Source organism: Nycticebus coucang, chromosome 8 (assembly GCF_027406575.1).
Source record: "Nycticebus coucang isolate mNycCou1 chromosome 8, mNycCou1.pri, whole genome shotgun sequence".
Lineage (NCBI taxonomy): Eukaryota > Metazoa > Chordata > Mammalia > Primates > Lorisidae > Nycticebus > Nycticebus coucang.
Window position 1 is genome coordinate 57,439,880 of NC_069787.1, and position 25,235 is coordinate 57,465,114.

Below are 25,235 nucleotides of genomic sequence, written 5' to 3' on the forward strand. Positions count from 1 at the left end.
GACTGTCCTTCTTTACCTGTCTCCCGGGCCCTACCTCCTGGGAGGGGGTGAAGCCCTGGAGGAGGCCTCGGAAAGGTCTAGCGATCCGCGCGGGAGGAAGACGAAGCCCGGGGACTCGTGGCCCCCAGTGCTGGACAGGGTAGGGGGCTGGAGGAGCCAATTCTCTGGATAACTGTGGAATGTCTTCAGTGTGACTTCGGGCTGGCAGGTGCAGTCCAAGAGCGTTCCCAGTTCTTCGCGGTCGCCTAGAGTTCCTGGAGTTGGCACATTTCTGCGCCCCTCTTCCACCACCCGCCTCCTGCTTTTGAAGGAAGACCCCTCGCAGAGACAACTTCCCTCCCGGCCCTGAAGTGGCCTCCCGTAACCTCATTGTGAACTACCGAGCAATTCTTGACACTTTGCAGAGGCCTAGGGTAAATGTTTATGTGTACGCAAGGCCGTGAGTGTATATGTGTGGCTTTTATTTCCTGCAAAACCTGAGTTAGCAGGATCCTGGGCTGCATTTGACAAGTATGTATTTTGGTCTCGTTTTCTTTAACATCTCTGAAAGGGTTTCTGGCTGTCATTGTTGCAGACCACAGAAGTTTGCATCTCCCTTTAGCTGTGTAGGAGGGCCCGGGAGATAACTGATTTTTGGAATTTTAGCTTAAGTTTTTCAGGAATTGAATGACATATTTATATTAGGTGATTCTTAGTCACTTTTAAGTTTTTAACGTGTCTGTTTCTTACTTGGAATAAAACTACAGGCTCTTGGAAGGGGCTTGTCATAGAGTGCTTTTGTGATTCTCATAGTCCCAAGTACAGTACTGAACATGTATCAGGGCTCATTAATATTTTAAATTTATTTATTTATTTATTTGTTTATTTACTTTGAGACAGAGCCACAAGCTGTCGCCCTGGTTAGAGTGCCATGGTATCACAGTGCAGAGCGACCTCAAACTCCTGGGCTCAAGCGATTCTCTTGCCTCGCCTCCCAAGTAGCTGGGACTACAGGTGCCCGCCACAACACCCGGCTGTTTTTGGTTGTAGTTGTTGTTTGGCAGGCCCTGGCTGGATTTGAACCCGCCACCTCTGGTGTATGTGGCTGGCACCTTAGCAGCTTGAGCTACAGGCTCTGAGCCAGTATTTTAAATTTAAATATCTGAAAATACACATTCTAATATTTTTGGCTAAGTGGCCTTAAGAATGATGACGGGAAATAACAGGCATTCTTAGATAGGTAAGATAACATTAGGTAAAATAACAAGCATTCTTACATAAAATAACAAGATCTTTTTAGATAAATGTGTATGAAATTTAGAGGCTGCCCAGAAGGTTAGGTACAATGCCTCAGTGGAAGAGAAATAAGGTGCATCTTTTCAGAAGAGACCAAATCATTATGTTTCATTGCGTCATTGCATCTTTGTTTCCTGTCTTTTTTCTTTCTCTCTCTCTTTCTTTTTTTTTTTTTTGTTAATAGGTGTTATATCCTTACTTACCCAGAGGTACTTGCCGTTATGGGAAATCAGCTTGCTGGAATTGCACCTTCCCAGATCCTTTCTGTGGAGAGTTATTTCTCAGATATTCATGACTTTGAATATGACAAAAGCCTGGGGAGTACTCGGTTTTTTAAGGTTGCTCGAGCAAAGCACAGAGAAGGCCTGGTGGTTGTGAAGGTTTTTGCAATTCAGGATCCTACATTGCCTTTAACTAGCTATAAACAAGAGCTGGAGGAACTGAAAATCAGGCTTCATTCTGCACAGAACTGTCTGCCTTTCCAGAAAGCAGCAGAAAAAGCCTCCGAGAAAGCAGCTATGCTCTTTAGGCAATATGTACGAGACAACCTGTATGATCGAATCAGTACTCGTCCATTTTTAAATAACATCGAGAAGCGCTGGATTGCTTTCCAGATTCTGACAGCTGTGGACCAAGCACACAAATCCGGAGTTCGACATGGTGACATCAAAACTGAGAATGTGATGGTTACCAGTTGGAACTGGGTTCTTCTGACTGATTTTGCAAGTTTTAAACCCACTTATCTTCCAGAGGACAACCCAGCTGATTTCAACTATTTCTTTGATACTTCACGAAGGAGAACATGCTATATTGCTCCTGAACGTTTTGTTGATGGTGGAATGTTTGCCACCGAGTTGGAATATATGAGAGATCCTTCAACTCCACTTGTAGACTTAAATAGCAATCAGAGAATAAGAGGAGAGCTGAAGAGAGCAATGGACATCTTTTCAGCAGGTATTTGAACTGGTCATGTTCGTTAAGGAGCATGTGTTTGTATTTTAACTGTTAAACATAGAAATGTTTTTTTTTTTAGTCAGCAGACATTGAAGAATTAGTTTCTTGGTATGTCCTCATACACTATTTCCGATAGATACAGCATTCCTACATTGGACATGTTTAAGTTCCTGAAAAATGGAAGGATTAGTTTTTTTCTTTCAAACATTTGAAATATTTGAATGTTTACTTCTATTTTATGTGTCAGGCACTGTCCTGAGTGCTAGGGACATAGACGGATAATATACATCCCTCTTTCAAGATGCTTCCAACTTTAATGTGATACTTCATATTGAAAAAGGACATTTCAGTGTAGTGTTATTTGTTGTGGTAGTGATAGAACATAGAGTGCTATGCTTAATCTCTATGGTGGTGATGAGTTTTGAGAGGCTGGGTTGAGAAAGTCCTCTTTAGAAGAATGACATTTGAGTTAAAACCTTAAAAACGATCGGAGGGGGGTTAACTTTGGTAGGTAGTTTGTTTCAAGCAGAGGATGTTGCTTTCCAAAGGCTTAAAGAACAGGGTATGATGCACTGATATATTAGGGTACTTCGTGTAGGTTAGTGTATCTGGTATATGGGATGTGGAGTAAGCAAGGCCCAGATCAGAAAGGGTCTAGCCTAACTGTTGTAACATGTAGAGTGCATTGCAGGGGATCTACACTGGAGACAGGAGAAGAAGTAAGAAGAAAACTGTCACAGTCCAGGTCGTAACTGGCTTAAGGTTGTGGCAGAGTTGGAAGGAGTTAAGAGAAGTGGTAATGCTTAAGAAGTTAGATAGAATTGTTAGGACTTTGTGATAGTCATTGATTGGTAGATCAAGTCATGAACACTTCCCTCTCTACTTGGGAGACTAGGTGGATGATAATGCTAGTCCCTGAGATAGGAGACACAGGAGGAAGAATAGGCAGGGAAGGGTGGGAAGATGATGAGGTCTGTTTTAGGGTAAGTTGGAGGCTTCTGGCGGGTGTGCAGGAGATGTGCACAAGGCAGTTGGATATATGTAAATGTTTGGTGCATAGGAATTGGGGATGGAGATTTGGGAGTTATTTTTTTCTTCTTTTTTTTTTTTGAGACAGAGTCTCACTAGGCCACCCTGGGTAGACTGCTGTGGCGTCACGGCTCACAGCAACCTCCAACTCTTGGGTGTAAGCGATTCTCTTGTCTCAGTCTCCTAAGTAGCTGGGAGTACAGGCACCCACCACATTGCCTGGTTGTTTTTTGGTTGTAGTTGTCGTCGTTGTTTGGCAGTCCCGGGCTGGATTCGAACCCGCCAGTTCCAATGTATGTGGCTGGCACCCTAGCTGCTAAGCTACAGGTGCTGAGCCAACATTTGGGAGTAATTAGGAAATAAATAGTAATTGTAGTGAGGAGGAATTTGTGGAAAAGTGATAATTAAGCTTTTTTGGGCCCCGTTAAAGAATTTAGTGAAGTCAATGGAGTTTTTCCCTAGAAAAATGTACCATGCATTTATATAAATTATTTCAGCGTCCACATGAAGCTGGACCATAGATTCCAGTTTATCTAAGAAGTTTTGAGATGGAGAAGAGAAGTGGGTTGAACATGTTACTCTGAGTAATGGCTAAAGAACTCTGATATTAATGCCATTTTTGGTAAATTTTGCCATGGTTTGGCTTAATTTTTTTCTCACTTGTAGATTTGCTACCAGAAAACATAAATTGAGTCAAATTTTAGATTATTGAAGAAGTAAAATAATTAATGGAGAAGAGTTTTTCATTTAGGGGAATGAATTATAATGGTTACATAGGATTGTACCTATATTGGTCTATTCAGCACACTAATCTGTGTCCCAGGATATTGCTGAGGGATGTTTTTGATTAGATGGTGTTAGGCTCCAGGTTGTAAATACAGTATAACAGGGTTAGAAATGTAGCCCATCAGAGTCCTTCAGTTTTTCTTGAGCTTACTTCCATTTTTCTTGAACTACAATATTTTTACATTTTAAACTTACTTTTCTATAACGTTATTTTTTTCTGTTTAATTTTTTTCACTTCTTTTTTATTTTTTTAAAATAATTTATTTTTATTGTTAAATCATAGCTGTGTACATTAGTGCAATCAAGGGGTACAATGTGCAGGTTTCATATACAATCTGAAATATAATCTCATCAAACTGTTCAACGTAGCCTTCATGGCATTTTCTTAGTTACTGTATGTAGGCATTTGTATTCTGCATTAGTAAGTTTTGCCTGTATCCATTCTAAGATGCACGGTAGATGTGGCCCCATTCCATTACCCTCCTTCCACCAAAACCTCCCCCCTCCCTTCCCCTTCCTTGGCCCTTTCCCCATAGTCTTGTGCTATAGTTGGGTCATAGCCTTCATGTGAAAGCTATAATTTAGCTTCATAGTAGGGCCGAGTACATTGGATACTTTTTCTTCCATTCCCGAGATACTTTGCTAAGAAGAATATGTTCCAGTTCCATCCATGTAAACATGAAAGAGGTAAAGTCTCCATCTTTCTTTAAGGCTGCATAATATTCCATGGTATACATGTACCACAATTTGCTAGTCCATTGGTGGGTCGATGGACACTTGGGCTTCTTCCATGACTTAGCAATTATGAATTGGGCTGCAATAAACATTCTGGTACAGATGTCTTTGTTATATTGTGACTTTTGGTCTTCTGGGTATAAACCTAGTAAAGGAATTATAGGATCGAATGGCAGGTCTATTTTTAGGTCTCTAAGTACTCTCCAAACATCCTTCCAGAAGGAACGTATTAGTATGCATTCCCACCAGCAGTGTAGAAGTGTGCCCTTTTCTCCACATCCACGCCAACATCTCTGGTTTTGGGATTTTGTTATGTGGGCCACTTTTACTGGGGTTAGGTGATATCTCAAAGTAGTTTTGATTTGCATTTCTCTGATGATTAAGGATGATGAGCTTTTTTTCATGTGTTTGTAGATCATGCGTCTGTCTTTAGAGAAGTTTCTCTTCAAGTCCCTTGCCCACCCGGAGATGGGGTCATGTGTTCTCTTCTTGCTAATACGTTTGAGTTCTCTGTGGATTCTGGTTATTAGACCTTTATCGGAGGTATAACCTGCAAATATTTTCTCCCATTCTGAAGGCTGTCTGCTGGCTTTACTTACTATGTTCTTGGCTGTGCAGAAGCTTTTTAGTTTGATCAGGTCCCAGTAGTTTATTTTTGAAATTGCTTTAATTGCCTGGGGAGTCCTTCTCATAAAATATTCACCCAGGCCGATTCCTTCAAGAGTTTTCCCTGTACTTTCTTCAAGTATTTTTATGGTTTCATATCTTAAGTTTAAATCTTTTATCCAGTGAGAGTCTATCTTAGTTAATGGTGAAAGGTGTGGTTCCAGTTTCAATCTTCTACAGGTTGCCCCCCAGTTTACCCAGCACCATTTGTTAAATAGGGAATCTTTTCCCCACTGAATGTTTTTAATTGGCTTGTCAAATATCAAATAACAGTAAGTAGCTGGGTTCATCTCTTGGTTCTCTATTCTGTTCCAGACATCTACTTCTCTGCTTTTGTGCCAGTACCATGCTGTTTTGATCACTGTGGATTTATAGTACAGTCTCAGATCTGGTAGCGTGATTCCTCCTGCTTTTTTTTATTGCTGAGTAATGTTTTGGCTATTCGAGGTTTTTTTCTGATTCCATATAAAATGAAGTATTAATTTTTCAAGATCTTTAAAATATGACAATGGAGCTTTAATAGGAATTGCATTAAAATTATATATTGCTGGGTGGCGCCTGTGGCTCAGAGGAGTAGGACGCCAGCCCCATATACTGGAGGTGGTGGGTTCAAACCCGGTCCCAGGCAAAAACTGCAAAAAAAATTGTATATTGCTTTGGGTAGTATAGACATTTTAACAATGTTGATTCTTCCCGGCCATGAGCATGGTATGTTTTTCCATTTGTTAGCATTTTCAGCTATTTCTTTTCTTAGAGTTTCATAGTTCTCTTTGTAGAGATCTTTCACGTCCTTTATTAGATAAACTCCCAAATATTTCATCTTCTTTGGCACTACTGTGAGTGGAATAGAGTCCTTGACTGTTTTTTTGGCTTGACTATTGTTGGTATATATAAAGGCTACTGATTTATGAATGTTGATTTTGTAATGTGAGACACTGCTGTATTTCTTGATCACTTCTGACAGTTTTGTAGTAGAATCTCTGGTGTTTTCCAGATATACGATCATATCTTTGAAGAGCGAAAGTTTGATCTCTTCTGATCCTATATAGAGACCCTTGATCGCCTTTTCTTTCCTAATTGCAGTGGCTGAAACTTCCATTACAATGTTAAAGAGTAATGGAGACAATGGGCAACCTTGCCTGGTTCCTGATCTAAGTGGAAATGATTTCAATTTAACTCCATTCACATATACCCTTGTAAGATGCACTGCTGGTGTAATCCCACCAATCCCCTTCCCTCTACCCACCTCCTCCCTCCCTACCCTCCCTTTCCCCCTTCCCCCTATTCTTAGGTTGTAACTGGGTTATAGCTTTCATGTGAAAACCCTAAATTAGTCTCATAGTAGGGCTGAGTACATTGGGTACTTTCTCTTCCATTCTTGAGATACTTTACTAAGAAGAATATGTTCCAGATGCATCCATGTAAACATGAAAGAGGTAAAGTCTCCATCTTTCTTTAAGGCTGCATAATATTCCATGGTGTACATATACCACAATTTATTAATCCATTCGTGAATCGAAGGGCACCTGGGCTTCTTTCATGACTTAGCAATTATGAATTGGGGTGCAGTAAACATTCTGGTACAAATATCTTCGTTATGATGTGATTTTTGGTCTTCTGCGTATATGCCCAGTAGAGGAATTACAGGATTGCATGGCAGATCTATTTTTAGATCTCTTTCCAGAAGGAATGTATTAATTTGCATTCCCCCCAGCAGTGCAAAAGTGTTCCCTTTTCTCCACATCTGCGCCAACATCTCTGGTCTTGGGATTTTGTGATATAGGCTAGTCTTACTGCAGTTAGATGATATCTCAAAGTAGTTTTGATTTGCATTTCTCCGATGATTAAAGATGATGAGCATTTTTTCATATGTCTGAAGGCCGCATGCCTGTCTTCTTCAGACAAGTTTCTCTTCAAATCCCTTGCCCAGCCTGTGATGGGATCCCTTGTTCTATTCTTGCTAATGCATTTGAGTTCTCTGTGGATTCTGGTTATTAAACCTTTGTCGGAGACATAACCTGCAAATATCTTCTCCCATTCTGAGGGCTGTTTGCTTGCTCTACTTACTGTGTTCTTGGCTGTGCAGAAGCTTTTTAGTTTGCTCAAGTCCCAGTAGTGTATTTTTGAAGCTACTTCAATTGCCCGGGGGTCCTCCTCATGAAATACTCACCCATCCTGGTTTCTTCAAGGGTTTTCCCTGCACTCTCCTCTAGTATTTTTATAGTTTCATGTCTTAAGTTTAAATCTTTGATCCAGTGAGAGTCTATCTTAGTTAATGGGGAAATGTGTGGGTCCACTTTCAGTCTTTTACAGGTTGCCAGCCAGTTCACCCAGCACCATTTGTCAAATAGGGAATCTTTTCCCCACTGAATGTTTTTAATTGGCTTGTCAAAGATTAAATAACGGTAAGTATTTGGGTTCATCTCTTGATTCTCTATTCTATTCCAGACATCTACCTCTCTGTTTTTGTGCCAATACCATGCTATTTTGATCACTATTGATTTGTAGTATAGTCTGAGGTCTGGTAGCGTAATTCCTCCTGCTTTGTTTTTATTTCTGAGTAATGTCTTGGCTATTCGAGGTTTTTTCTGATTCCATATAAAACGAAGTATTGTTTTTTCAAGATCTTTAAAGTATGATAGTGGAGCTTTAATAGGGATTACATTGAAATTATATATTGCTTTGGGTAGTATAGACATTTTAACTATGTTGATTCTTCCCAGGCATGAGCATGGTATGTTTTTCCATTTGTTAATATTTTCAGCTATTTTTTTTCATAGAGTTTCATAGTTCTCTTTATAGAGATCTTTCACGTCCTTTGTTAGATAAATTCCCAAATATTTCATCTTCTTTGGTACTACTGTGTATGGGATAGAGTCCTTAACTGTTTTTTCAACTTAACTGTTGTTGGTATATATAAAGGCTACCGATTTATGAAGGTTGATTTTGTAACCTGAGACGCTGCTGTATTCCTTGATCACTTCTAAGAGTTTTGTAGTAGAGTCCCTAGTGTTTTCCAGATATACTATCATATCATCCGCGAAGAGTGAAAGTTTGATGTCTTCTGACCCTATATGGATACCCTTGATCGCCTTCTCTTCCCTAATTGCAGTGGCTAAAACTTCCATTACAATGTTAAAAAGCAATGGAGACAATGGGTAGCCTTGTTCCTGCTCTGAGTGGAAATGATTCGAATTTAACTCCATTCAATATGATATTGGCTGTAGGTTTGCTGTAGATGGTCTCTATCAGTTTAAGAAATGTCCCTTCTATACCGATTTTCTTAAGTGTTCTGATCATGAAGGGATGCTGGATATTATCAAAAGCTTTTTCTGCATAGATTGAGAGAATCATATGGTCTTTGTTTTTTAATTTGTTTATGTGCTGGATTACATTTATAGATTTACGTATATTGAACCAGCCTTGAGACCCTGGGATAAAACCGACTTGGTCATGATGTATAATTTGTTTGATGTGTTGCTGGATTCTGTTTGTTAGGATCTTGTTGAATATTTTTGCATCTATATTTATTAGTGATATTGGTGTATAATTTTCTTTTCTTGTTGGGTTTTGCCCTGGTTTGGGGATCCGGGTGATGTTTGCTTCATAGAACGTGTTGGGTAGTCTTCCTTCTTTTTCTACATTTTGGAACAGGTTAAGTAATATAGGTACTAATTCCTCTTTAAAGGTTTGGTAGAATTCAGACGTGAAACCATCTGGTCCCGGGCTTTTCTTTTTAGGGAGGTTTTGTATGGTTGATGCTATTTCCGAACTTGATATGGGCCTGTTCAACATTTCCACTTGATTCTGGCTAAGTCTTGGAAGGTGACGTGCTTCCAAGTATTGGTCAATTTCCTTCGGATTTTCATATTTCTGAGAATAAAGTTTCTTGTAATATTCATTAAGGATTTTTTTGATTTCTGAGGAGTCTGTTGTTATTTCGTCTTTGTTGTTTCTGATTGATGAGATTAGAGATTTTACTCTTTTTTTCCTGATTAGGTTGGCCAAAGGTTTATCTATTTTATTGACCTTTTCTAAAAATCAGCTTTTTGATTTATTGATCTGTTTTATTATTCTTTTGTTTTCAATTTCATTTAATTCTGCTCTAATTTTGGTTATTTCTTTTCTTCTACTGGGTTTGGGGTTGGAATATTCTTCCTTTTCCAGTTGCTTGAGATGTCCCATTAAGTTGTTAACTTCCTCTCTTTCCGTTCTCTTGAGGAAGGCTTGCAGTGTTATAAATTTCCCTCTTAGAACTGCCTTTGCGGTGTCCCAGAGGTTCTGATAGTTCGTGTCTTCATTGTTGTTTTGTTCCAAAAAATTGGCGATTTCTTTCTTAATCTCATCTCTGACCCAGCTATCATTCAGCATAAGGTTATTTAACTTCCATGTTTTTGTATGAGTATGCAGATTCCTGTTGTTACTCAGCTCAAGTTTTATTCCATGGTGGTCTGAGAAGATGCATGGAATAATTTCTATTCCTTTAAATTTACTGAGGTTAGACTTGTGACCTAAGATGTGATTGATTTTGGAGTAAGTTCCATGGGCTGATGAGAAGTATGTGTATTCAGTTTTGTTGGGATGAAATGTTCTGTAAATGTCTGCTAAATCCAAATGTTGGATGGTTAGGTTTAAATCTAAGATTTCTTTGCTCAGCTTGTTGTTGGAGGATCAATCCAACACTGCCAAAGGAGTGTTGAAATCTCCGACGATTATGGAGCTGGAGGAAATGAAGTTGCTCATGTCTGTTAGAATTTCTCTTATAAATTGAGGTGCATTCTGGTTGGGTGCATAGATATTAATAATTGAGATCTCATCATAGTGAGTATTACATAACAAATATGAAGTGACCATTCTTGTCCTTCCTTACTTTTGTTGGTTTAAAGCCTATTGTATCTGCAAATAAAACTGCAACACCTGCTTTTTTCTGATTACCATTTGCCTGAAATATGGATGACCATCCTTTCACCCTGAGTCTGTATTTGTCTTTTAAGTTGAGATGTGACTCTTGTATGCAACAAATATCTGGCTTGAGTTTTTGTATCCAGTCAGCTAACCTATGCCTCTTTAGAGGACAGTTTAAGCCATTCACATTGATGGAGAGTATTGATAAGTCTGGTGGAATTTTGGGTATCGAGTTTTTCAAAGGTCCAGTGGACATTTTTAATCCTTTCGCCAGTGTGGAAATTGGAGTTTGATCCGAAGTTTCTGAGTGAGTTTACTTTTGTGGTATAGGATTGGGTTGGTCTTTATGGAGGATAGGTCTGAGAATATCCTGAAGAGCTGGTTTGATTATGACAAATTTCTTCAACATATGCATGTCATTAAAGTATTTAATTTCTCCATCATAAATGAAACTTTCGCCAGTGAATGAAATGAAATGAAATGAAATGAAACTTTCGCAAGTGTGGAAATTGGAGTTTGATCCGAAGTTTCTGAGTGAGTTTACTTTTGTGGTATAGGATTGGGTTGGTCATTATGGAGGATAGGTCTGAGAATATCCTGAAGAGCTGGTTTGATTATGGCAAATTTCTTCAACATATGCATGTCATTAAAGTATTTAATTTCTCCATCATAAATGAAACTTTCGCCAGTGAATGAAATGAAATGAAATGAAATGAAACTTTCGCAAGTGTGGAAATTGGAGTTTGATCCGAAGTTTCTGAGTGAGTTTACTTTTGTGGTATAGGATTGGGTTGGTCATTATGGAGGATAGGTCTGAGAATATCCTGAAGAGCTGGTTTGGTTATAGCAAATTTCTTCAACATATGCATGTCATTAAAGTATTTAATTTCTCCATCATAAATGAAAGTCAGTTTAGCTGGATACAAGATCCGGGGTTGAAAGTTATTTTGATTTAGGAGATTAAAAGTCGGTGACCACCCTCTTCTGGCTTGAAAAGTTTCAGCAGAGAGATCTGAAGTCATTCTAATATTCTTCCCTTTGAAGGTAATGGTTTTCTTTCTCTTGGCAGCTTTGAGGATTTTCTCCTTTATATTAACCTTAGTGAAGTTAATTATGATATGCCTTGGGGAGGTCTGATTGGAGTTGAGTCGTGCTGGGGTTCTGAAGCTGTCTGCTATCTGAATTTCAGAATCTCTAGGCATGTCTGGAAAATTCTCTTTCATAATTTCATGCTGGGCACAGAGGCCACTTCATCTGTTTCTAGAACTCCTATGATTCAGATATTCGCCTTCTTCGAATTATCCCAGAGCTCTCTGAGAGAGTGATCTGTTTTTGCTCTCCATTTCTCTTCCTCTTTGAGAGTTTGGGAGCGTTCAAAGGCTTTATTTTTGATGTCAGAAATCCTTTCTTCTGCTTGCTTCATTCTGTTACTGAGGGATTCTACTGTATTTTTCATATCTTTGAGGGCTGCAAATTCTTGCTTCAGTGTGTCTAAGTCTTTGGTGGTTTTGTCTTTAAATTTGTTAAATTCTTGAGACAACTTTTGAATTTCTCCTCGAATTCCTAATTCCACTTTGTTAATCTTGTCTCCAATCCAAATTCTGAATTCGATTTCTGACATCTCAGCCAGTTGATTATGAATGGGATCTTCAATTGCATCTGCCGTATCTTTCCTTGGGGGGGTTGATCTATTCTGGTTATTCATGTTACCAGAGTTTTTCTGCTGATTCCGCCCCATGGTTGTTTTACTCCCTCTGATTTTTTCCCCTGGGGCTTTGTCGAGGGCCCGTACAGTGTTGTGGCCTGAGAAACTGGGGCCCTGTCTGGTGTGGTGGGGCTAAATGGTTCTGCCTTGTTTTCAGCTGGTTTCTGTTCCACCCTAGTGAAACAGATACTTTGGATTGAAGTCTCACCTGTGGAGAAATATCAGCAATTACGTCACCCCACCCCCCACTGGCAAACAATTGGAAAAGAAAAATCAAACCTTCCTACCACCGTGCACCCAGGGCACCACCTGATTTGTCCTCAGGCGATTGGTTCAGTTCAAAAAGTCCAAATCAATTGTCTCAGTCTGCACCTGTCTCGGATTAGAGTTTTAAAAGGTCTCTGGGAACTAGATCACAGAGGTCTGGTGACTACTCTGGTGTGGCTTGCTCCATTGCTGCGTGGAGTCAGGAGAAGCCACCCAGCCTATAAATCAGTCTGGGAAGGTTGCTGCCTCCTTCCCCACCTTGCAGCACTTCACACCCAGTCACTGATAGCCCTGCAGTGGGCTGACCCAGTTGCCTGTAGTGAATCGGTACTCCAGGAGTTTGTACCTGCCTGAATCACAAGGAAGTCTGCCAGGCCGCTGCGCTCTGCCTCTCTCCAGCAGGAGGAGGGGAGGCCTGACAACCTCGGGCGCTAGATGAAGGTTGAGGGGTTTTCACTCAGGTCCAGTCTCGTCCCTGATTAATGTTACTGACAGAACAGAACAGAACAACTCTGCGTTTCCCCTGCAGAAGAGAAGCTGAATTGAGTTCCAAATCAGCTTGTCTTTGCTCTTGTATTGTCTATAGGCTGACTATCTCCTGAGGGCCAGGTGCATCTTAGGTTTAGTAAAGCGGACCTCTGGGTCAGTCCCGCCCTGGGAGTTTCCCTGGTTTGCAAGTTGGAGTTGCCTCAGGCAAACTTAGAGTCTCTGGTTGCCCAGGGAGACAGGGTGTGTGGCTTCAGAATATTCTGTAGTGAGCCGTATTGCTAGCAAAAGAGGGCTGCTGCCTTATGGCTCAGGCAACTGTTGCTCTGGTGTAGCTCCCCTCCGGCCAACCGTCCTCTCTCCGCTCCCATATCCCAGAGTCTGCACCGACCGGCTGCAGCCCAGCACTGTCTACACCCCTCGAGCAATTGCCTAAGAGTCTGGACCCCTGGGGGACAGGCCTCCAGACCCTGGAGCGAGAGCAGAGGGGAGCGCCGGGAGCACTGGAAGCCTGGGGTTGCGGCCAGAGAACACACACAGCTTTACACAGTTTTATGCCTGGCCGTATTGTCACCAAAAGACGGCTGTCGCACCGTGCCTCAGGGAACTGCCACTCTGGTGCAGTCCCCTTTCCGCCGAACGAATGGGACTGGCCTCCAGACCCCAGGGTGAGTGAAGGGGAGCGCTGGGAGCTCAGAGTTCCAGGTAGAGACTATATACAGTTTATACAGTTTTATGCCTGGCAGGAGGATGCCGTGGAACCCTAGTAGGGGAGGTAGGTCCAGTTTTTAGAGGGTCTGTCCCGTGGAGTGTAGTGGGAGGACCTTTGAACTCTGCCCGGTTGTTTGTGGGGCACTCTGAGCCATTCTCATGGGGGAGGGGACTCCCGTCCGCTTGGTGATGGATTTTGTACCTTTTGTTTGTATCCTTGTGGTCGCAGCTCACCTCAGCGGTGTTGACGTGCGTTCTACAACCTTCTCTCTTAGTGCAGCTCAAATCCACCAGGTTACTTGCTGAATTTTTGTCCTTTAACTCTCCTTCTGAACGGGAGCCTCTGTGGAAAGCTGGCCTCAGTCAGCCATCTTGTCTCCTCCCCCGATTTCAATTTAACTCCATTTAATATGATATTGGTTGTGGGTTTGCTATAGATGGCCTCTGTTTAAGAAATGTCCCTTCTATACCATTTTTCTTAAGTCTTCTGATCATGAAGGGATGCTGGATATTATCAAAGGCTTTTTCTGCATCATTTGAGAGAATCATATGGTCTTTATTTTTTAATTTGTTTATGTGCTGAATTATATTTATAGATTTATGTGTATTGAACCTTGAGACCCTGGGATAAAACTGAGTTGATCATGATGTATAATTTGTTTGATGTGTTGCTGGATTCTGTCTGTTAGGATCTTGTTGAATATCTTTGCATCTATATTCTTTAGTGATATTGGTCTATATTTTCTTTTCTTGTTGGGTCTTTTCCTGGTTTGGGGATCAGGGTGATATTTGCTTCATAGAACGTGTTGGGTAGTCTTCCTTCTCTTTCTATATGTTGGAATAGGTTGAGTAATATAGGTACTAGTTCCTCTTTAAAGGTTTGATAGAATTCTGATGTGAAGCCATCTGGTCCCGGGCTTTTTTTTTTTGGGAGATTTTGTATGGTTGATGCTATTTCAGAACTTGATATCGGCCTGCTCAACATTTCCACTTGATTCTGGCTAAGTCTAGGAAGGTTATGTGCTTCTAAGTATTGGTCAATTTCCTTCAGATTTTCATATTTCTGAGAATAAAGTTTCTTGTAATATTCATTAAGGTTTTTTTTTAATTTCTGAGGAATCTGTTGTTATTTCATCTTTGTCATTTCTGATTGATGAAATTAGAGATTTTATTCTTTTTTTTCTCAGTTAGGTTAGCCAAAGGTTTATCTATTTTATTGACCTTTTCAAAAAACCAACTTTTTGATTTATTGATCTGTTGTATAATTCTTGTGTTTTCAATTTCATTTTATTCTGCTGTAATTTTGGTTTGTTTTCTTCTACTGGGTTTTGGGTTGGAATGTTCTTTCTTTTCTAGTTGCCTGGAATGTCCTATTAAGTTGTTAACTACCTCTCTTTCTGTTCTCCTGAGGAAGGCTTGCAGTGGTATAAATTTCCCTCTTAGGAGTGCCTTTTCTGGTATCCCAGAGGTTCTGATAATTCGTGTCTTTATGTCATTTTGTTCCAGAAATTTGGCAATCTCCTTCTTTATCTCACATATGACCCAGCTATCAATCAACATGTTATTCATCTTCCATGTTTTTGTCTGAGTATGCAGATTCCTTTTGGTACTGAGTTCAACTTTTATTCCATGGTGGTCTGAGAAGATGCAAGGAATAATTTCTATTGCTTTAAATTTACTGAGGTTAGACTTGTGACCTAAGATGTGATCGATTTTGAAGTATGTTCCGTGGGATTATGAGAAGTATGTGTATTCAGTTTTGTTGGGATGAAATATTCTGTAGATGTCTGGTAAATCCAAATGTTGAATGTTTATGTTTAAATCTAAAATTTCTTTGCTCAGCTTCTTATTGGAGGGTCTATCCAACACTGCCAAAGGAGTGTTAAAATCTCCGACTATAATGGAGCTGGAGGAAATCAAGTTGCTCTTGTCTGTTAGAGTTTCTCTTTTCAATTGAAGTGCATTCTGGTTGGATGCATAAATATTAATAATTGAAATCTCATCATATTGAGTATTAGCCTTAACAAATATGAAGTGACCATTCTTATCCTTCCTTACTTTTGTTGGTTTAAATCCTATTGCAACACCTGCTTTTTTCTGATTTCCATTTGCCTGAAATGTGGACAACCATCCTTTCACCCTGAGTGTATGTTTATGTTTTAAGGTAAGATGATATTCTTGTATGCAGGAAATATCTCGCCTGAGTTTTTGTTTCCAGTCAGCCTACCTGTGCCTCTTTAGAGGACAGTTTATGCCTTTTACATTAATGGAGAATATTGATAAGTCTTGTAAAATTTTGGGTATGGAGCTTTTCGAAAGTCCAGTGGACATTTTTTATCCTTTTGCCACTGTGGAAGTTGGAGTTTGATCAAAAGTTTTTGAGTGAGTTTACTTTTGTGGTAGAGGATTGGGCTGGTCATTATGGAGGATAGGTTTTAGAATATCCTGAAGAGCCTGTTTGGTTATGGCAAATTTCTTCAACATGTGAATGTCATTAAAGTATTTTATTTCTCAATCATAAATGAAACTCAGTTTAGCTGGACACAGGATCCAGAGTTGAAAGTTATTTTGTTTTAGGAGATTAAAAGTCGCTGACCATCCTCTTCTGGCTTGAAAAGTTTCAGCAGAGAGATCTGTAGTCATTCTAATATTCTTCCCTTTGTAGGTAATGGATTTCTTACGTCTGGCTACTTCAGAATTTTCTGCTTCATATTCATTTTAGTGAAGTTAATTATGATGTGCCTGGGGGATGTCTTATTCGGGTTGAGTCGTGCTGGGGTTCTGAAATTGTCTGCTATCTGAATTTCAGAATTTCTTGGCATGTCTGGAAAATTCTCTTTCATAATTTCATGGAGAAGGGCCTCTGTGCCTTGTGAAGCCACTTCATCGCTTTCAGGCTTTCCAATGAGGCAGATATTAGCCTTCTTCGAATTATCCCAGAGCTGTCTGAGAAAATGATCTGTTTTTGCTCTCACTTTCTCTTCCTCTTTGAGAATTTGGGAGCATTTAAAAGCTTTGTCTTCCGTGTCAGAAATTTTTTCTTCTGCTTGCTCCACTCTGTTACTGAGGGATTGTACTGTATTTTTCAGATCTTTGAGGACTGCGAATTCTTGCTTCAGTGTGTCAAAATCTTTGGTGCTTTTGTCTTTAAATTCGTTGAATTCTTGAGACAACTTTTGAATTTCTCTTCGAATTTCTAATTCCAACTTTTGAATTGCTCCTCGAATTTCTAATTCCAAATTTTCTTACATTCTATTAATCTTGTTTGCAATCCAAATTCTGAATTTGATTTCTGACATCTTTGTCATCTGTTTATGAATGGGATCTTCAGTTACATCTGCCATATCTTTCCTTGGGGCGGGGGGGTTGATCTACTCTGGTTATGCATGTTACTAGAGTTTTTCCCCATGATTATATTCTTATTCTGCCCCATGATTATTTTACACCATTTGACTTTTCCCCTGGAGCTTTGCTGAGGACCCCTACAGTGCTATGGCCTGAGGAACTGGGGACCTTTTTGGTATGGTGGGGCTAAGTGCCTCTTTCTTGTTTTCAGCTGGTCTCTCTCTGACCCTAGTGAAACAGTTACTCTGGGTTGAAGTGTCAGCTGTGGAGAAATACCAGCAATTAAGTCACCCTGCCCCCTGCAGGCAACAATTGGAAAAGGAAAATCAAACCTTCCTACAACCACACACCCAGGGCACCACTTGGGTAGTCCTCGGGCAATTGGCTCAGTTCAAAAGGTCCAAATGAGTTGTCTCAGTCAGCACCTGTCTTAGGTTGAAGATTTTAAAAGATCTCTGGCAACTAGATCACAGAAGTCTGCTGACAACTCAATTATGACTTTCTCTGTGAGGTCAGGAGGAGCCACCCAGCAAATAGATTAGTCTGGAAAGGTTGATACCTCCTTCCCCACCTTGCACCTCTGTCACACCCAGTCACTGATATCCTTGCAGGGCTGTGACCCAGTTGCCGCTAATGAGCAGATACTCCAGGGGTTTGCACCTGCCTGAATCACTAGGAGATCTATGTCTCAGCTAGGCTGCTGCTGTCTGCCTCTGTCCGGAAGGGGGAAGTGAGGCATGACAACCTTGGGCCCTTGACGGAGGCTGGGTGTGTTCACTCAGTTCCAGCCCTGCCCCTGATTGATGTTACTGACTGAACAGACCAGCTTTGTGGAATTTGTTTCTGTCCCAGCTAAATTCCCCTGCAGAAGAGAAGCTGTTTTGAGTTCACAGAACCTGCATCTCAGGACCTGTCTTTGCTGCTGCAGATTTGTATTTGCAGCACGGTTAGCTGTCAGTTCTAGCCTCCTGTCCTCCTTAGTCTAGGCTGATGATTCCCTGAGGGCCGGGTGTGTCTTAGGCTCAGTAAAATGAACCAGCACTGTGCGTGCATTTTCTAATCCCTGTGCTCCAGCCAGGCCAGTACTGCCTCAGGCAAACCCTTTACTCATGGGGCCTGCGTTTCTGTCCCAGATCTTTTTTGCCAGTGGTTGCCACCTGAGAAGATGCCCGGCTTCCTCTGGTTGCCCAGAGAGACAAGGAGGTGTGACTCCAGAATATCCAGGGGTCAGCCCTATTGTTGCCAAAAATGGCTGCTGCTTTGTGCCTTGGGGCACCGCCGCTCCCGCATGGTTCCCTCTCAGCCGACTGTCCTCTCCTCACTCCAGAATCAGCACTGACCAGCTGCAGTCCAGGCCCTGTCCACACCCCTCGAGAAATCACCCATGAATCTGGACTCCTGGGGGACAGGCCTCCATACCAGAGAGTGAGAGTGGAGGGGAGTGCTGGGAGCTCAGAATTGCAGGTAGAGAATATATACAGTTTTACACAGTTTTATGCCTGGCAGGAGAGGGCCATGGCACCCTAGTGGGGGAAGTAGGTCCAGTTTTTAGAGGGTGTCTCCTGTGGAGTATAATGGGAGGACTTTTGAACTCTGTTCGTTTATTTATTAGGTACTCCGAGCCATTCTCATGGGGGAGGGGACTCCTGTCTGCTTGGTGATGGATTTTGTACCTTTTGTTTGTATGCTTGGTGTCGCAGCTTGCCTGAGCAGGGTTGATGTGCATTCTTCAACCTTCTCTCTTGGCGCAGCTCTAATCTGCCTGGTTATTTCTAAATTTCTGTCCTTTAACTCTCCTTCTGGACAGGGAGCTTCTGTGGAGACCTGGCTTCAGTCAGCCATCTTGTCTCCGCCCCCCCCCCCCACACCTCGTACATGTGAAATTTCCCAGGTGTAGAATATAAATATCTTAACAAAATAACTAAGAAAATGCCATGAAGGCTATGTTAACCAGTTTGATGAAAACATTTCAAATTGTATATAAAACCAGCACATTGTACCCCATGATTGCATTAATGTACCCAGCTATGATTTAATATAAAAAAAAGAAAAGAAAATGAAAATCTTCCCTTGACTTTGAAAAAAAATTCACTACTCCCTTCATCCTATTACCTCCACTCCTTGTGCATAACTAACTTCGTTGTTTTCTAATTTATTATTCTGAGTTTCTCTTGTAAAGACAAGGAAAAGGTACACACATGCATACACACATACACATAGATATATATGTTTATATGCACATAATACATGCATATTTAAAACTTTTTCCTCTTACAGAAAAGATAGCGCTCTGTCACTCCAGCTAGGGTGCCATGGTGTCCTCACAGTTTGCTTGCCACCTCAAACTCCTGGGCTTAAGTGATTTCTCCTACCTCAGCCTCTTGAGTAGCTAGAACTACAGGTGCCTGCCTCCATGCCTCGATAATCTTTCTGTTTTTTGTAGAGACATGGTGTTGCTCTTGCTCAGTCGCAAACCCCTGACCTCAAGCAATCCTCCTGTCTTGACCTCCTAGAGGGCTAATATTATAGGTGTGAGCCTCTGTGACTGGCCTATAAGAACTTTCTTTTAAAAAAAAATTTATGTTGGGTGAGGTGGCTCATTCTTGTAACCCCAGCACTTTGGGAGCCAATGTTGGGGGATTACATGAGGTCAGGAGGTGGAGAGCAGTCTGAGCAACATAGTGAGACCTCATCTTTGCAAAAAAAATTTTTTTAAAAACTTAGCCAAGGGCGGCGCCTGCGGCTCAGTGAGTAGGGCGCCAGCCCCATATGCCAAGGGTGGTGGGTTCAAACCCAGCCCTGGCCAAACTGCAACAAAAAAATAGCTGGGCGTTGTGGCAGGCGCCTGTAGTCCCAGCTGCTCGGGAGGCTGAAGCAAGAGAATCGCGTAAGCCCAAGAGTTAGAGGTTGCTGTGAGCCGGGTGACGCCACGGCACTCTACCCGAGGGCGGTATAGTGAGACTCTGTCTCTACAAAAAAAAAAACTTAGCCAAATAGGTGGTACACACCTATAGTCCTAGTTACTATACAAGGCCATGGCCATGGCTCGGAAGAGCCCCGCAATCAATGCCATTGATCTCCAGTAAAAGACCTGGCATCCGAGGACACCAGAGGCAGAATCATGATGACCAGAAGTGAAGATATTGTTATGAAGAAAAGCAGTGAAGCTAGGGAGACTCATTCAAATTTGGAACAAGTCCTTTTTTCTCACGGGGCCCAACTCACAGAACCTCCTGCACCACCCCCTTCTCCAGCTGAGGAGTCTGTGAGCCCCTGAGCGTGGAAAATTTCACTTACTTTGAAGTGGACTCTCATAGAATTCCAGAAAAGGATCTCAGTGACGTTGACGTTCTTTAGGTTGTCTTAGAAGACTGTCTTAGAAGATCTTTGTTCTTATTTTTTTTTCTCCTAGAACCACTGTTGAGCATTGTTTATTTTCACTAATGCACTTGGCTTGAGAAACCAAAAATCACTCTTAAGTCTTTGATTTAAAAAAAAAAAAAAAAAAGGAGGTTGGGGGAGGAGGATTGATTGAGCCCAGGAATTTGAGATTGCATTTAGCTATGTTACTACTGTACTCCAGCCCAGGCAACAGAGTGAGACCCTGTCTCAAAAAAATATTATATTCAACTTCATTTAGATGGAGTTTACATATTATAATATTTACATTTTTCTACAATTCACTGGTTTTTAGTAGATTCACAGAGTTGTGCAACCATCCTCACTATCTAATTCGAGAACATCTTTATCTAAAAAGAAAATCATTAGTACTTACTTCCTGTCCTCTCTCTCCATAGTCCTTAGCAACCACTAAATCTTGTTATGTTTCTGTGGATTTGCCTATTCTGGACACTACACTTCTAGAAATGTAGTCATACGGTATATGACCTTTTGTGATTGGCTTCTGTTTAAGGCACATCCATTATTGTAACATGTATTAATACTTCATTTCTTCATTAATGTTTCATTTATTTTCCATATAATGGGATATTATTCATGAATGAATAATAATAATATACTATGTTGAGGGACATTATGGTTTCTACTTTTTAGCTATTCAGAGTTAGGCCACTGTGAATGTTCATGTATTAGGTATTTGTGTGGGTCTATGTCAGCATCTTGGGATGTACCTCTAGTAACTCTGTTTAGCATTTTGAGAAAATGTCAAACTATTTTCCGCAGTAGCCAGACCATTTTACATTTCCGTCAGTAGTGTCTGAGGGCTCCAGTTTCTCCACATCTTCATTGACATTTGTTATTATCTTTTTAATTACAGCAATCCTGATGAATGTGAAGGAGTATTTCATTATGGTTTTACTTTGTATTTCCCTAATGACTAATGATGTTGAGCATCTTTTCATATGTTTACTATAAATTCATATATAGTTAGGCAGTGCATAAAGATATTTTGGTCAATGATCACATGTATGACTGTGGTCTCATTATAATGGGGCTGAAAAATTCTTATCAGTTATGTCTTGATGATGAATAATTTTTTTTTTTTTTGAGACAGGCTCTTGCTGTTTTACCCAGGCTAGACTGCAGTGTGCAATAATAGGTTGGTTTAGTCTTGGATTCCTGGCTCAAGTGATCCTTCTTTCTCAACTGCCCAAGCACCTGGGACTACAGGCATGTGCTATCAAACTTGTCTAATTTTTTTTTTTTTTTTGTAGAGACAGAGTCTCACTTTATGGCCCTTGGTAGAGTGCCATGGCATCACACAGCTCACAGCAACCTCCCAACTCCTGGGCTTAAGTGATTCTCTTGCCTCAGCCTCCTGAGTAGCTGGGACTACAGGCGCCCACCACAACGCCCAGCTATTTTTTGGTTGCAGTTCAGCCGGGGCTGGGTTTGAACCCGCCACCCTCGGTATATGGGGCCGGCGCCTTACCAACTGAGCCACAGGCGCCGCCCCAAACTTGTCAAACTTGTCTAATTTTTAAAAATAGTTTTGGAGTTGGGCTCTCATTATGTTACCCAGGCTGATCTCTAATTCTTGGCTTTAAGTAATCCTCCTGCCTCAGCCTCTAGAGTTGCCAGCATTACAGACATGAGCCACTACACCTGCCCCTCCCCTAAAATTAAATATTAAAAAGCTTATTAATAAGATACAAAGAAAAGTATTTTTATATAGATGTATAGGATGTTGCTCTTTTAAGTAAGTATTACAACAAATGAATCAAAAAGTTGCACTGTGGCTTACCCCTGTAATCCCAGCCACTCAGGAGGCTGAGGCAGAAGGATCTCTTGAGGCCAGGAGTTTGAGACCAGCCTGGATAACACAGTGACACCCCATCTCTCATAATAAAAAACAAATAAATTAGCCACATCACTTGAGCCCACTTTGAGGATGTATTGAGCTGTGATCTGTTGCTGTACTCCAGCACAGGCAACAGAGCAAGGAGACTCCATCTCTTAAAAAAAAAAGTTTAAAAAGTTCAAAAGTTTATAAAGTAAAAATTATACAGTAAACTAAGGAAGCTAAAGCTAATTTATTATTGAAGAAAGAAAAACTTTCCTTGATCAATTTAGTGTAGCCCACATGTTCAAAAAGTCTACAGCAGTGTATATTAATGTCTTAGCCCTTCACATTCACTCACTTCTCACTCATTGACTCACCCAGAGCAACTCTCAAGTCCTATAAGCTCCATGCATGATAGGTGCCCTGTGCAGGTTTACCATTTTTTAATCTTTTATGCAATATTTTTACTATACTTTTGCTATGTTTAGATATGTTTTGATGCATAAAGACTTAACATTGTGTTACAGTTGCCTACAGTACTCAGTAAGGTAACATACTGTAAAGGTTTGTAGCCTATGAGCAGTACACCATACCTTGTAGTTTAGGTGTGCACTACTTTGTAGTTTAGGTGCAGGTCTGTTCACCCAATGATGAAATCCCTAATGACATATTTCCCTGTTGTTAAGTGAAACATGACTGTATTTTCTTTGGAGAAACATCTGTTCAGATATTCTTTTTCCTTTTTTAGATTTCTTTGGCCTTTTTATTATTAATATATAAGAGTTCTTTATATATTCTGCATGCAAAATAGAATAGCACTGATGTCTTTGTTTTGTTCCTGGTCTTAGAGGGAAAGCATTCAGTTTTCACCATTAAGTATAACATTAGCTATGGGATTTTCTTAGATGCCCTTTATCTGTTGAGTGCTTTTATCATGGAAGTGTTGGATTTAGCAACTGTGCTTTCTGCATTTATTGAGATGATCATGTGTTTCTTCCCCTATTTTTAATTTACTATTAATGTTGTATATTCATTGACTGTTTTTCACAAATAGAACTTTCTTATATTATGGAATAAACCTTAACTTGGTTGTGGTGTATAAGCCTAGATCCAGTTAGGTAATATTTTTTGAGGATATTTGTGTCTGTATTCATCAGGGGTATTAGTCAGTGGTTTTCTCGTGATGTCTTTGTCTGATTTGCTGTCAGTGTAATATTGGCCTCATAGAATGAGTTAGGAAGTCTTCCTTCCTCTTCTTTTTTTTTTGGGTGAGGGCAGGAGGAATAGTTTTGAATGAGTGTTTAGTCTTTTAATGTTTATTAGAATTCACTTGATAAGCCATCTGGGCTTGCACTTTGTGGGAAATTTTTCATTACTAATTCAAGGTCTTTACTTAGAGGTTTACCTCATATTTTTCCTTTTTTTAAAGGCAATTTTGGTAATTTATCTTTTAGGAATCTTTCGTTTAGTTTATCCAATTTGTTGTCATATGTATTCTCTTATAATTCTTTTCATTCTTGTTGAATGAAGGTTGGTGGTAGTAATATCCCCTTCTAACTGATTTTAGTAATTTGACTTGCCTCTCTTCTTAGTAAAGGTTTGTCAATTTTACTGATTTTTTTCAGAGCACCAACTTTTGATTTTGTTGATAGCTTCTGTTGTATTTTTATTGTCCATTTCATTAATTTCTGCTCTAGTTTTTATTATTCCCATCCTTCTGGTTGCTTTGGTTTTAGTTTGCTTACTTTTTCTTCTATCTTAAGTTGTTTTGAGCTCTTTGTTTTTTAAACATAGATGTTTATAGCTATACGTTTTCTATAAACACTGCTTTAGTTGCATCCCATAAAATTTTGTGTGTTGTGTTTTCATTTTCATTGAACCATGTTTTAAGTTTCCTTCAATCCATCAGTTATTCAGGAGTGTCTTGCTTAATTTCTATATATTTGTGAATTTTTCAAAAACTTTTTTGTTATTTATTTCTGTTCCAGAAATTCCACTGCAGTCATAGTTGGTATGATTTCAGTTCTTTTAAACCTAACTGAGGCTTGTTTTATGGGCTAGCATAGGTCTAATCTGGAGAGTGTTCCATGTGTACTCAAGAATAATTTATATTTTGCGGTTGAGTAGAGCATTCTGTTGGTGTCTGTTAGATACAGTTGGTTTGTCGTGTCGTTCAGGTCTTCTATTTCTTTGTTGCATGTCATGTTTTTAATAGCTGTTTGAAGTTGTTTAAGATTTGTCCTTATATAAATAGAAATCAACAAATTTAGTGAGTGTTTGTTATATGTCAGGAACTTAGTTGCTGGAGGTTTTTCAGTGAACAAAACAGAAAAAATCCCCTCCTCATGGAGTTTGCATTCTAGTGGCAAATATAGATATACAGAAACAAATGTGGATCATTCCCAACTTTATATCCTGATTTTTCAACTTTACTATGGCACAAAAACAGAACATATGTAGGAGAAACTGTGGTTTGAGTACGTATACAGCCATTCTGCTTTTCACTTTCAGTACAGTATTCACTAAATTACATGAAATAGTCAACACTTCATTATAAAATAGGCTTTGTGTTAGATGAGTTTGCCAAACTATAGGCTAACATAAATGTTCTGAGCATGTTGAAATTAAATGCATTTTCTACCTAAAATATTTTCAATTTGTGATTGGTTTATCAAGATGTAACTTAACATAAATTGAAGAACATCCGTATATAATCTGGACGTTGGTGTTGTGGAGGAAAAAAATAGGGAATGGGGAAAGAGAAAAGGGAATGTGCATATTAAGAAGGTGGAAATAAACCACATGGGGAATAGCATTCTAGGCAGAGAGACCAGCAAGTGCCCAGGCTGTGAGGTGAGGTTATGTAGGATCTCTTTGAAGACTTGTTAAATGCATGTCACATAATGAGTCCATGAAATTGCTTTGTTCTTTTGAGAATGTAGATACTAGTTTGAAAATTATCTAAGTACAAAGTCATAGTTATTCCACTTTTCCTGTGATGTCGCCACACCTCCTAGCCCTTCACATAATTATGTTTGCTCACTGGGTTATTTCCTGTCTTCCTTCTTAGAATGAAAGCTTCACGAGGGCAGGGATTTTATCTGCTTTATGTACTGCTTACTAGTGCCT

At 40.1% G+C, this 25,235-nt stretch overlaps 1 protein-coding gene across 7 annotated transcripts in view; it reads left to right on the forward strand.

Annotated features, from left to right (window-relative positions):
• The first annotated feature begins 349 nt into the window (after window positions 1-349).
• PIK3R4 (phosphoinositide-3-kinase regulatory subunit 4) overlaps window positions 350-25,235 on the forward strand; it is an 81,757-nt gene continuing 56,871 nt past the window's right edge. For 3 of the 7 annotated variants that reach the window (XR_008381756.1, XM_053599894.1, XM_053599899.1), the window contains exons 1-2: window positions 390-514; window positions 1,460-2,229. Coding sequence is in view for 6 of the 7 variants with exons in the window: in XM_053599894.1 (XP_053455869.1) it covers window positions 513-514; window positions 1,460-2,229 (772 nt within the window). In the remaining variant the exon portion in view is untranslated. Of the gene's footprint in view, window positions 515-1,459; window positions 2,230-25,235 lie in introns of all 7 variants that reach the window. The other 4 variants (XM_053599898.1, XM_053599896.1, XM_053599895.1 and 1 more) reach the window with 4 other exon arrangements.